At 49.3% G+C, this 14166-nt stretch overlaps 2 protein-coding genes across 8 annotated transcripts in view; one reads left to right on the forward strand and one right to left on the reverse strand.

Annotated features, from left to right (window-relative positions):
- LOC120998305 (gastrula zinc finger protein XlCGF26.1-like) overlaps window positions 1–14166 on the reverse strand; it is a 4064644-nt gene that overhangs the window by 4017740 nt on the left and 32738 nt on the right. For 6 of the 7 annotated variants that reach the window (XM_040428955.1, XM_040428938.1, XM_040428939.1 and 3 more), the window contains exons 1-2: window positions 7507–7614; window positions 2418–2674 (exon numbers count right to left, since the gene is read on the reverse strand). The exons of the other annotated variant lie outside the window; for it this stretch is intronic. In XM_040428955.1, the coding sequence (XP_040284889.1) occupies window positions 2418–2489 (72 nt within the window). In that variant the 5' untranslated portion in view covers window positions 2490–2674; window positions 7507–7614. Of the gene's footprint in view, window positions 1–2417; window positions 2675–7506; window positions 7615–14166 lie in introns of those variants that run through there. 7 annotated transcript variants of the gene reach the window in all.
- LOC120998306 (oocyte zinc finger protein XlCOF7.1-like) overlaps window positions 1–14166 on the forward strand; it is a 1981422-nt gene that overhangs the window by 566927 nt on the left and 1400329 nt on the right. The window lies entirely within an intron of this gene.

The following is a 14166-nucleotide window of genomic DNA, read 5'->3' on the forward strand; positions in this document are numbered from 1 at the left end:
ATCACATGACCTAACCCCTCAGATGAACACCGTAAAAAATAAAAACTGTGCTAAATAAACAATTTTTTGTCACCTTACACCACAAAAAGTGTAATAGCAAGCGATCTAAAAGTCATATGCACCCCAAAATAGTGCCAGTCATCGCATCCCGCAAAAAATGAGACCCTACCTAAGAAATTCGCCCAAAAACTGAAAATGGCCTGGATAAGTCAAAGCATTTTTAAAGTTATCAGCACTTAAAGTGACACTGGTCAGATTTGCAAAAAATGGCCAAGTCCTTAAGGTGAAATAGGGCTGAGTCCTTAAGGGGTTAATGCGCTTGTTTTAAAACCATGACTCTAAACGAACTGATAGTCCACAAGGTCAATCCCTGCCCGACTGTCAACAAATACTTCCAATTCAATATTTTCGAAGTCTAGCGCCACCATGGCAGGCAGGAGAAATCGGGTACTACCGGTAAAAGACAAAAATACCTTCTCCGACTCCCCACCCACACTGCAAAGAGTAAGAAATCTAGGCCTATTAGTTACAACCTTTTTTCTTTTACCTTTTTAACCTTGAGGTTTAAATATGAGGACATATGTTAATTAAATGTCCTTCTTTACCACAGAAGAAACAAAGTCTTCTCTGAATCCTGAAGTTCCTATTACCAAGGCATGAAGAGACCTGTCCCAATTGCATAGGCACATCACCAGACACGAGCTTGACTGTCTCTGTACCCCACGGGACAGAAGAGGATGATTCCCCATATGGTAGTGCATCCCGAGTGAGGGGAAACTTGCACCTCTCTTAGGCGTCTATCAATCCGTACGGCTAGGCACATAGCCGCTTCCAAAGAATCAGGGTTTTCGTGGAATGCCGGGGCATCTTTCAGTCTCTCAGACAGCCCTTGACAGAATTGACTACGGAGTGCTAGGTCATTCCACTCCGAATCAGATGCCCATCTCCTAAATTCAGAGCAATATGACTCTGCAGAACGTTCTCCCTAACTCAAACTACGCAGCTTAGATTCGGCCAGAGAAACCCGGTCTGGGTCATCATAAATAATGCCCAGGGCTCTGAAAAAGTCGAAAATACAGTTTACAAGATTCTCTGAACCAAACAAAATTATTACTCCCCTCAGAAAACCTATCTGGGAGGGCAACTTTAGGTTCAAGGCTGCCCTGGTTCCCACTGACAGAACCAGACGCCTGAGAATTCTGAAACTGTGCAACAGAATTACGGAGTTCAGCTACCTCCAAAGATAAACCCTGCATGCGACCCACCAGTGCATTAACAGTATCCATATCTGCACAAAGCAAGGAAAATAATGACGGTAAGGGCGGTTGATAATGTCACAGCAAGTGGGGATAAGAGGAACACCAAGAAAACAAACAGCAACAGGCAAACAGACTAGGCCCCATAGCTAGGGAGGAGGGAATGGTAACCTCCTAACAATCCCTGAGCCTCTCCCTGACTGCTGACAGTATGAGCAAGTTCTGATTGTGAACGAACTCATACGCTGGAACCTAAGCCCTGCTAACACTGAAGCAAGCGGGGAATGAGACAGCCACTACCTTCCACCGTGAAGGGACCAGCATCTCCCTGAGACCTAGAAGCAACACACGCACAAAGGGGAGAAAAGGAGGACTTGGCTTGAGACGAGCGGGAAGTAGAGGATCCACAAACAACCTGTATAGTACTCCTGAAGGAAAATATGAACCGCAAAGTCAGCAGTAAGAGGTGGACTTAAATAGAGCCTCCTAAACAGCTAACGAGCAGAACCTGTGGAGAGGATGGGATCCTGCCCACAACAACAAACAGAAAGGAAACACAGAAAGACCTGTCAGATAGACTCACGTGCTGCAAGTCTATCCGATCTTCTCAGATCTCTCACAGGGGAGGCAGTGACAGAGCCCTTAAGGAAAGAAATTAGAAGCTGGAATATTCTTACACTCCAGGCCCCTTCTGGACTCTCCTAAAGAATTCCACATGGCTCCTTCATCTGACTGAGAGCTCCATAGTCTCACTGCTCTTACAGTAAAGACTCCTCTTCTATGTTGGTGGAGAAACCTTCTTTCCTCTAGACGTAGTGGAGGCCTCCTTGTTATAGTCCAGTATCATCTAGATGTCAGACTAGGGGTAGAAATCCTCCCTCTAGGCCACACTTCGGCCATCTCCTCCTCTGCTTCCTCTCCTCCTGGGTACAACATGCCTACTTACCTTCTCATGGTTCCTACAACATGACTATTGGTCTCCATGATCCATCACTGACCATACTGGTGGCTGATCTTCAGGTTCTCCATCACTTGGAAGGTCTGGAGGCCGTTCTCCAGGACCCTGGACTCTTCCTATCACTTCCTATGATGGATTCTCCTTCCCGATGTCTGACTTGTTACAGAATACAATAAAGAGGAGAGAAATCTAGAAAAGTTTACCTCTCCGCTCAGCAGGGAGATGATCTCCAAGGTGAAGTTTAATATTCTTCTGCTGATCTCCTTCCTGTCCATCCTTGGTGGTCATTCAGAAGAAGAGGAGAGAACTGGAGGCTTCTAGTACTGCAGGCGCCTTTATAAGGAGAGGAGAGGCTGGAAATCCTCCAGGGACAAGAGCATTAGTGAGATCCAGAACCGCACTTACTGCTCCAGGAGAGACCCCGCTTCTCAGAGCCTCCACCACCGATATTAAATGACAGCTGTGGAAGAAAAAACAGAGGCATCAGGTAAGAAATTAAGACATTTCCCACACAATGAAGACCAGACTCCTGACAATAAGTCCTATGTGTGCCAGAATGAGGCCAATGAGAACTAGAGGTCTTTCAAAAAAATCTGAAATCAAAGCTACATGGACAAGAAAAAAATATGGATCCTGGAAAAACAAATTTATTGAAAAAGGGTTTTCATTGAATAAAAGTAGTAAAACTTATACTCGTAGACAAAAAAGCACTGCACCCAGATAGAAATGTCAGATTACTACAAAACTCATGCTCATGCAGGATGGTAGACAGAGATAAAGGAGGAGATGTAGGAGGTGCAGCACTATGGAGAGTACTGGTTGGATGGTAGACAGAGATGAGGAAGGAGATGTAGGGGGTGCAGCACTGTGGAGAGTACAGGTAAAATGGTAGACAGAGATGAGGAAAAGATGTAGAAGGTGCAGCACTGTGGAGAGCACGGGTAGGATGGTAGACAAAGATGAGGAAGGAGATGTAGGGGGTACAGCACTGTGGAGAGCACGGGTAGGATGGTAGATAGAGATGAGGGAAGAGATGTAGGGGGTGCAGCTAGGGTAGCACCGGGTATCGAATTATCGATACCCAATCGATACTTTTGTACTGGTATTGATACCGGGATTTGACATTTACCGATACTAGGCTGCGCTACCGCAGGGTTGGAGGAGAGAGAAGTGGGAGGATCTCACCACGGAACACCGTACCTAACGGTAGTACGGATTGGTTAGAAGAGTATGGAGTACAGCAAGAGAGATGCACATAGGGCAATACGATTATGACACTGAATGGGAGGTGTTAAAAGCCGAGTTCCGCCCCCAACACAAACACTGCCCATTCCCCTGAAGACGCCAAGAGAGCTTGGAGAAACATGTCGGGGGGCAGAGTGTGTTAAATGTGTTTTTAGGCAGTGAGTGCCACGCCAAGCAAAAGCATTACATGTCAGTCATGAATCAGCACACTGGGAAGAAGCCCGCTGCTTGGAGTAGTGCACTGTGGAAATAACAGTGCGCAGTCATCAATCAGCACACTGGGAAGAAGCCCGCTGCTTAGAGTAGTACACTGTAGCATTAACAGTGCGCTTTGAAACCACGGCGATCACTGTTGAACTGAGATAGCAGGAATTACCAAAAGGAAAAGTTTGAGGGCCTCCCAGTGGTCAATAAGCATATTATAAAAAGACACAATATAAGATACATTGCAACAGGGCAGGCACCACTGATAATTTTAATGCGTGAGTTCAAGGTATTTAAATTTTAAGAGTATCAAATAAACGTTAAATTTTATATATAAATAATTGATACATTTAGTAGCACGTATTAACCCACAAACTCAACCACTCGGCCATTTTGGCACAAGAAAGACCCAGGAGCTTCTCTCCCGCTCCTTCTAATGGCCAACATACAAGGAGGACATCAAGAGGTACATCTCCTCGTGCACGGTCTGTGCCCGCAATAAGACTCCTCGTTCCTCTCCCGTGGGTCTGTTACAACCCCTCCCGATTCCCTCCCGCCCCTGGGGCTCGATCTCCATGGACTTTGTGGTAGACCTTCCTCCTTCAAAAGGGATGAACACCATCCTGGTCGTGGTCGACCGTTTCACCAAGATGGCCCATTTCATCCCCTACAAAGGCCTACCCACAGCCAAACAGACGGCCGATCTTATTCTCAGAGAGGTCTTCAGGCTGCATGGGATCCCGGCCGACGTGGTCTCCGACCGAGGCGTACAATTTGCCTCAAAGTTCTGGAAGAACTTCTGCCTGGCGCTCGGGGTTAAAGTGAACCTGTCCTCTGCTTTCCACCCTCAGTCAAACGGGCAGACGGAGAGAACTAATCAGACCCTAGAGCAATACCTACGCTGTTTCAGCTCCCACCTGCAGGATGACTGGCTTGATCATCTCCCTACGGCCGAGTTCGCCTACAACAATGCTGAGCACAGCTCAACCAAGCACAGCCCCTTCTTTGCTAACACAGGCTCGCACCCGGTGTTCATTCCCCACCTACCCGTCGCCTCCACCCTCCCAGCAGTGGCCGAACGCCTAACAACCCTACAGGAGGCACAAAAGAACATTATAGACAACCTCCAGCTTGCCCAGAGGCGCTTTAAACAGGGAGCAGACAGACGTCGCAAACCCACCCCGGGCTTCCATGTGGGAGACAAGGTGTGGCTGTCCACCAGAAACCTCAGATTGAAGGTCCCCTCCAAAAAATTTGCCCAAAGATACATGGGTCCGTTCCGGATCACCGCACAAATCAACGAGGTCACGTTCCGGCTCGACCTTCCGGACTCCATTAGGGTGCACCCTGTCTTCCATTGCTCTCTCCTCAAGCCATACGTGGAGAACACCTTCACAGGCCGCCACTCGCCCCCTCCACCACCCGTGAGGGTACAGGGTGAAAAAGGATACGTTGTCGCAAAGATTCTCGACTCCAGGATCCACCGGGGAAGACTACAATACCTAATTGGGTGGGAGGGTTACCCTCCCGAGGATAACTCCGGGGAGCGAGAAGAAAATGTCCACGCCCACATACTGGTAAAAGAGTTCCACCAACGGCACCCCGGTAAGCCTGCCCCTGCGGTGCCCGGAGGTCACCTTGGAAGGGGGGGGGGGGGGGGGAGTACTGTCGGGATTCGAACCCGTGACCAGCCACATCCCAGGCAGTAGCCCTGCTTACTAGACTACCGTCCTCTCTGGACATTCCTCCCTGAAGCCTATTAGTTAACCTCAGTCTTGCCAAGCCTTGCTCATTACCCTTGATTCCCCACACTTGGTACTTCCCTATATAAGTCCAGCCCCTTGCACTCCAGTTTGCTGATTATTGAGCTCCTGAGCCTTGATCAAGCGTCTCCTCATCTGCTGCTCTTGCTACTGCTGGAAGTCCACTGCTGACCAGGAATTGCCTACCGACTACTCTTCTGTTTGTCCCTACCTACTGAACTGCTACCACCGTTGCCATCCGGATTGTCTGTTGCCATCCGCCTGCCCTGACCCACCGCCTGCCTACCAACTACGCCTCTGCCAGACTTCCTGCACCTACTACCTGCCTGCGGTCCTTGCCACTGGGCTCCACTCCTACCTCCAGCAAGCGGTCCTCTGACTCAGGTGAGCCTGTAGGACTGTTACACCCAGCATGCACTGCGTCTCTCCTGATCTGACAGGTAATAATAGGACCCGGCTCCATACTGGCCGGTGTCAGGGGGTCTCCTCAGTAACTATAACCCCCAGCATGCACTGCGTCTCTCCTGATCTGACAGGTAATAATAGGACCCGGCTCCATACTGGCCGGTGTCAGGGGGTCTCCTCAGTAACTATAACCCCCAGCATGCACTGCGTCTCTCCTGATCTGACAGGTAATAATAGGACCCGGCTCCATACTGGCCGGTGTCAGGAGGACTCCTCAGTAACTATAACCCCCAGCATGCACTGCGTCTCTCCTGATCTGACAGGTAATAATAGGACCCGGCTCCATACTGGCCGGTGTCAGGAGGTCTCCTCAGTAACTATAACCCCCAGCATGCACTGCGTCTCTCCTGATCTGACAGGTAATAATAGGACCCGGCTCCATTCTGGCCGGTGTCAGGGGGTCTCCTCAGTAACTATAACCCCCAGCATGCACTGCGTCTCTCCTGATCTGACAGGTAATAATAGGACCCGGCTCCATACTGGCCGGTGTCAGGGGGTCTCCTCAGTAACTATAACCCCCAGCATGCACTGCGTCTCTCCTGATCTGACAGGTAATAATAGGACCCGGCTCCATACTGGCCGGTGTCAGGGGGTCTCCTCAGTAACTATAACCCCCAGCATGCACTGCGTCTCTCCTGATCTGACAGGTAATAATAGGACCCGGCTCCATACTGGCCGGTGTCAGGGGGTCTCCTCAGTAACTATAACCCCCAGCATGCACTGCGTCTCTCCTGATCTGACAGGTAATAATAGGACCCGGCTCCATACTGGCCGGTGTCAGGAGGTCTCCTCAGTAACTATAACCCCCAGCATGCACTGCGTCTCTCCTGATCTGACAGGTAATAATAGGACCCGGCTCCATACTGGCCGGTGTCAGGGGGTCTCCTCAGTAACTATAACCCCCAGCATGCACTGCGTCTCTCCTGATCTGACAGGTAGTAATAGGACCCGGCTCCATACTGGCCGGTGTCAGGAGGTCTCCTCAGTAACTATAACCCCCAGCATGCACTGCGTCTCTCCTGATCTGACAGGTAATAATAGGACCCGGCTCCATACTGGCCGGTGTCAGGAGGTCTCCTCAGTAACTATAACCCCCAGCATGCACTGCGTCTCTCCTGATCTGACAGGTAATAACAGGACCCGGCTCCATACTGGCCGGTGTCAGGGGGTCTCCTCAGTAACTATAACCCCCAGCATGCACTGCGTCTCTCCTGATCTGACAGGTAATAATAGGACCCGGCTCCATACTGGCCGGTGTCAGGGGGTCTCCTCAGTAACTATAACCCCCAGCATGCACTGCGTCTCTCCTGATCTGACAGGTAATAATAGGACCCGGCTCCATACTGGCCGGTGTCAGGGGGTCTCCTCAGTAACTATAACCCCCAGCATGCACTGCGTCTCTCCTGATCTGACAGGTAATAATAGGACCCGGCTCCATACTGGCCGGTGTCAGGAGGTCTCCTCAGTAACTATAACCCCCAGCATGCTCTGCGTCTCTCCTGATCTGACAGGTAATAATAGGATCCGGCTCCATACTGGCCGGTGTCAGGGGGTCTCCTCAGTAACTATAACCCCCAGCATGCTCTGCGTCTCTCCCAGTGTGGGGGGCACTCACCTGTATACATATGTACTGGTTGCAGACACAGCAGTGGTTTCTTCTTCCCTGGATCTGCTGCTCTGTGGGTAGTAAATACAATAGAGGTGTGACGTCACAGGAAGGGGCGGGGCCTGCCGGGGGAGGGAGGTCACAGCAGTGCAGTGTCAGTGCGTGAGGAGAAGCCTGATGCTTAGAATAGAATGTATGGACTGCTGAGAGGTGTAGGTCACGTGACGAGGTCATGTGATCCTGAGCTGTGAGTGAAATGTAAGGTTGAGGTAAATCTGTTTTGGCGGGAGAGACGTGTGAGGAGAGAGAGCAGCCCTGCTGTATGTGGAGGGTGGGTGTTATTTACATGGGACTGTGTGCTGGAGGGACTAAATGGAAGGGAGTGGTATTTACATGGGACTGTATGCTGCAGGGACTGAATGGAAGGGAGTAATGTTATTTACATGGAACTGCATGTTGGTGGGGCTAAAGTCAGTGGATTGATGTTATTTACATGGGACTGTATGTTGGACGGAGGGGAGATATGTTATTTGCATGGGACTGAATGGAAGGGAATGATGTTATTTACATGGGACAGTATGATGGAGGGGATTGATGTTATTTACATGGGACTGTATGTTGGACGGAGGGGACTGATGTTATTTGCATGGGACTGTATCTTTGAGTGGAGTGATGATATTTCCATGGGACTGTAGGTTGGAGGGGGCAGGAGGGAGGGGAGTTATGTTATTTACATGGGACTGTATGTTGCAGGTGGCCCATAGGATGGAGTTGCTCCAGGTTGGTATAAAGTTATTTTCATAGGTTGTTAATTTTTTTTCCTCCTCTTTTTCTCTCTATTTTCTTTTCTTTTTATTAAGCAGTGTTCCACTCCCCCGGCCTGTGAACGTGTATACAGTGATCAGTTCTATCCTAGGGACTCCGTCACCGGGGTCAGCCCTATCCTAGGGACTCCGTCACCGGGGTCAGCCCTATCCTAGGGACTCCGTCACCGGGGTCAGCCCTATCCTAGGGACTCCGTCACCGGGGTCAGCCCTATCCTAGGGACTCTGTCACCGGGGTCAGCCCTATCCTAGGGACTCCGTCACCGGGGTCAGCCCTATCCTAGGGACTCCGTCACCGGGGTCAGCCCTATCCTAGGGACTCCGTCACCGGGGTCAGCCCTATCCTAGGGACTCCGTCACCGGGGTCAGCCCTATCCTAGGGACTCCGTCACCGGGGTCAGCCCTATCCTAGGGACTCTGTCACCGGGGTCAGCCCTATCCTAGGGACTGTGTCACCGGGGTCAGCCCTATCCTAGGGACTCCGTCACCGGGGTCAGCCCTATCCTAGGGACTCCGTCACCGGGGTCAGCCCTATCCTAGGGACTCCGTCACCGGGGTCAGCCCTATCCTAGGGACTCCGTCACCGGGGTCAGCCCTATCCTAGGGACTCCGTCACCGGGGTCAGCCCTATCCTAGGGACTCCGTCACCGGGGTCAGCCCTATCCTAGGGACTCCGTCACCGGGGTCAGCCCTATCCTAGGGACTCTGTCACCGGGGTCAGCCCTATCCTAGGGACTCTGTCACCGGGGTCAGCCCTATCCTAGGGACTCTGTCACCGGGGTCAGCCCTATCCTAGGGACTCTGTCACCGGGGTCAGCCCTATCCTAGGGACTCTGTCACCGGGGTCAGCCCTATCCTAGGGACTCTGTCACCGGGGTCAGCCCTATCCTAGGGACTCTGTCACCGGGGTCAGCCCTATCCTAGGGACTCTGTCACCGGGGTCAGCCCTATCCTAGGGACTCCGTCACCGGGGTCAGCCCTATCCTAGGGACTCCGTCACCGGGGTCAGCCCTATCCTAGGGACTCCGTCACCGGGGTCAGCCCTATCCTAGGGACTCCGTCACCGGGGTCAGCCCTATCCTAGGGACTCCGTCACCGGGGTCAGCCCTATCCTAGGGACTCCGTCTCCCTGGCAGAAGAAGGTTTGGTCCTGAGAAAAGGCGTGAGCTAGCTGTCCCTCTGTTTCTCAGAAGGCTGGTACCCTTGTCCAGGGTTGGTGATCCAGGGTCTGTGGCTCAGCCTCCCCATCTTAGCGTCTTCTTCTGGTCAGTCAGTAGTCTGGCAGAGTCTCCCCTCCAAGCACTGGTCCCTAACTGCAGCACACAGCCAAACGGATCCGTTTTCTCTGACACAATCTGGCACAATAGAAAACGGATCCGTCCTCTATTGACATTTAATGGACTTCATGACGGATCCATCTTGGCTATGTTACAGATAATACAAACGTTTCCTTGATGACGGATGCATGCGGTTGCATTATTGTAACGGATCCGTTTTTGCAGATCCATGACGTATCCGCCCCAAAAAGCGAGTGTGAAAGCAGCCTAAACCCTGTGGCAGCTGTGGAAACCTACCAGCTTCTCATTCAAAGTCCTGAAAGTCTCTCAGTATTCATTTATACTGTCCACAAAGCCGCGCAAATATAGTGCAACTGAACAGGATATAAATATCACAACATACCACATTTTCCTTTTCATCCACCACAAAGGCGTTACTATGAGAGAGACCTTCCTCCAACCAGCGGGGACAGGAAGAAGTATAAATTTGACTCCTCCTCAGTGTCTTCCTGTCCCTTCTGGCAGGGGGAGGTCTTCTCACAGCATCGCTGTGAAGACGTTCTTTGTGTGGGTAGCAGGGGCGTTCTAGAAGTTGCCAGTTACACGTGGGTCTGAGTTACCTGGTCCGGTGTGGTAGTTCCAGACAGCATAGGAATGGCAGCATGCAGGGACCAGGAGCTGCCTATATGTAAAGCTAGTCCAGCCGCATTCTAGCTGTAGGAGCAGGAAAATCCACATGTAGGGTTGGACACTCAGCGAGGTAATCCGGCCCTTTTTCCCCCACTGCTATCTGGCATTTGGCAGCGCTAGCGTTGACGTCAGACGAGGGCCTGATAGGTGTGACTTTGAATATGCCGGCCAGTGCTGCTGACATATGGGACGGCTTGCTGGGAGTGATGTGGGCGTCCCTGGAAACCGGAAAGCTCATGGTGCATGGCGGATGCCGCCCTCTGACCTGAGGTCTGAAGGTAGGGCTATTTAAACGGGGTGGAGATGTTTTTCCTCCTTCTGGGAGTCATGTCTGAGCTGGGGGGAGGGATGGAAACTTCTCAGTGCTCCACTATTGTGAGTAACTTCCCCTAATGTGTCGATTAAGCTGACCTTAAGCTCTACATTTTGTCTCTTCCCACTCTGCTGTATGAATGTAAAGAGTGAGAAAGAGAGCTCTCATAAACCAAAACCTAAGATTAGAAAATGTACTATGTGTTTGGCCAAAATGACAGAATCTGGCGACAATAAATATGTAAAAAAATGTACTGCTAACATAGCTAAGGAGATAGTACCGCCTTTAAAAGAGGAATTAAGAGATGTTATAAAAAATGAGCGTAGTATTAACTGAAATATCTGCACCGGAACCGTCTTGTTCCAAACGCAGAGTATGTAAAACCGTATCCTCAGATTTGGGGTCCGGTTACTCTGACACTGAGGTATTGTTTAAAGAAGTAGTCAGAGGAATCCTCAGATTCTGACACGGAATTTAAAAAATGTTTCTCTTCCTCGGATGACACTAAAGAATTGGGTAGGGCAGTGAGAGCAATTATGGACTTAACGGATGAAAAAGTCCAAAGAACATTTCAGGATGAAATGTTCTGCGGACTAGAACAGAAAAGGAAGAAAGTATTTCCTATTTCTAAAAACCTCCATTGTGGAAGGTTCCGGATAGTAAATTATTTATTCCTAGAACTATTAAACGCAGGCTACCCTTTAATGAAGAGGAGGAAAAAGATCTGCTGGACTGTCCAAAAGTAGATATATCTCTAACAAAATTGTTAAAAATAGCCAATGCTCTGCCCTTTGAAGATATGGGCACGTTGAAGGATCCTATGGACAAAAAAATGTACTTGTGTTTAAAGAGGTCTTGGGAAGCGGCAACGGCACTTTTTAAACCCAATTTAGCCACCATATCAGTGTCCAGATCCTTAAAAAGGTGGCCTTTTTGATGCAACAGCTGAATCTCAGCCCTCTCGGTAGCTGCCGGAAGGGCTTTGTGGTTAAAATCATGGTTGGGGGATGTGCCCTCTAAACTTAGACTATGTAGTATTCCGTTCCTTAGAGGACTTTTGTTTGAACAGGATTCAGAAAACAATTTACAAAAAGCTGCAGACTCTCAAAAATCCATCTCGAAAAAGAAAATGCCCCTTTTGTAAATTTAAGAAAGGTGATTTCTTTCAGTCCAAAAAGACAGAAAGACGAAAAGGCCAAAAATCTGGAAAAACTAGGGGGTTTATGTTTAAGCCCAAAAACTCTGAAACTACCAAACGACCCCAGACTGCAGGTAGGGGGAAGATTAAAATAATTTTCTTCCCAATGGAAAGAAGTCATGGAAAATCTGTGGATTCTCAATACAATAAAAATGGTTACAGCAAAAATTTTCATCTTCCCCAGTCCTTCCTTCCAGTCTTCAAAATTACACCGGTACAAAATTCCAGTATTCAACAACAAATATTGGAAAAAGACATACCGTACTAGAATTAATGAGAAAAAATGTAATTGTCCCAGTCCCTCAAAATCAATTGGGAACAGGGTGGGTACTATTCGACTGTTTTTAATTAAAAAAAATGGTCGCACAGATTAATAATAAATTTATAATCCTTAAACAATTACATAAAGTACGAAAAGTTCAAGATGGAGAAAATAAAATCCACAGTCACTCTCTTGAAGGAAAAAGACTTTATGGCCACATTAGACCTTCAAGACGCCTATTATTATATACTCATTGTCAGTCGGATCAGAAATATCTCGGAATAGCGGTGTATCTAAGGGGAAAAGTTTCTCATTTCCAGTTCCAAGCATTACCCTTTGGGATAACCCCGGCCTCAAGGGTGTTCACGAAATAAATGTTGGAAGTAGTTGCCCATTTAAGAAGGTCGAAAGTGATTATAATTCCTTATCTGGACGACCTTCTTATCATCGGCAACTCAAGACAATACCTAGAGGACGATGTGTTCCGGACTTGTCAGCTTCTGTACAAGTTGGGATTAGTGGTAAATTGCGAAAACTCCAATCCCAGCCTGAGCCAAAAAGCAGTGTTTTTAGGGATACTTTTAGATTCCGTAAACCAGATGAGCTGTCTACCTCTACAAAAAAATAGGGAAGATGATGAGTCAGACAAAAGCATTTCTGAATCTCTCCCTTTGTACAGGGAAACAATGGCCTTGTTGGGGTTTATGATGGCCTGTATCCTGGCTGTAAAATGGGCACAGTTTCACTGGAGGGTGTTACAGCATTCAATCTTAGCAAGTTGGAACAGAAATCACCAGTTCTTAGAAGAAACAATGTTCATATCCCCAGCTGTAGCCCAATCTCTTCAATGGTGGATTTCTCAGTTCAATTTGGAATAGGGTGTCTCCTGGCTAAAGAAGAACTTGCAGATAGTTACAATAGATGCAAGTCAAGGAGGTTGGGGGGCTCATTGGTCAACTCATTATTTACAAGGGGAAATGTCCAGAGCCCAAGCGGAGCAGTCCCCAAATGTGAGAGAGCTCTCAGCTGTCTGGGAAACGTTAACCCTTTTGCTACCTGTAACGGTCGCGTACACACACACACACAGGGGGGAGGGAAGTGACCACTGCGCTACACCCTTACCCCTGGCCCTGCCTACTTGCCTCGCGGGTCCTAATGACAGGGGACAACTGGACGGCAATCCCTAACTTGGAATAAGTGCAGGGATGACAGACAGACAAACAACAGGACGTGAACGGACCGAGTCAATACCAGGAGAGCTACAAAGTACAAATGGAGCAAGCAGAGAATTGTCAGGAGAAGCTGGGGTCATAAATACCAGGAGAGACGTGAAGTACCAAAGGAGTCAGCAGAGGATCGTCAGGAGGAGGCCGGGGTCAGAAGAGCAGGGGAGCAGCAAAGTACACAAGGAGCAGGCAGAGGATCGTCAGGAATTCAGCAGGAGGTAAGTACGCCAGGAAAGACCAAATAACAGGTGGAACCTAAATTAACAGGCAACCTGTGGCCAGCAGGCTGCCTGTATTTATAGTGGGGAGTGAGGGTCATGTGACGTGGCCAGCGTCACATGCCCAACCAGTCGAGCACCGAGTGATCAGCTCGGCGCTCAAGGCAGACTTAGGAGCAGGGAGCCACCCAGCTAGTAAAGCCGCCCTGGGAACGAGGTAAAACACAGATCCTCGTTCCCGAAGCTAAGCAGCAGGTCTGCGGCTAATGGGGAACCGAGTGTACCTTTGGAACCCCGTTACAGTACCCCCCCTTTTACGAGGGGCCACCGGACCCAAGACTTCAGGCGAGGGCCTTTCAGGGTGTTCTAAATGAAATTTTCGAACAAGTCTAGGAGCATGAACCTCCCTGGCAGGTACCCAAGATCTCTCTTCAGGTCCATACCCCTTCCAGTGAATCAGGTACTGCAAGGAATTACGCACCTTCCTGACATCCACTATTTTAGACACCACATACTCGACAGCATCATTAACAAGAACCGGCGGAGGCGAGGCTTTCGATGGTACTACCGGTTAAAAATATTTAAGTAGAGATTTATGGAACACATATGAATGTGGAATGACTCCAACCTAAATGATACCGGGTTAATCACCTCCGTGATC

This window comes from Bufo bufo, chromosome 4, assembly GCF_905171765.1.
Source record: "Bufo bufo chromosome 4, aBufBuf1.1, whole genome shotgun sequence".
NCBI classification, from domain to species: Eukaryota; Metazoa; Chordata; class Amphibia; order Anura; family Bufonidae; genus Bufo; species Bufo bufo.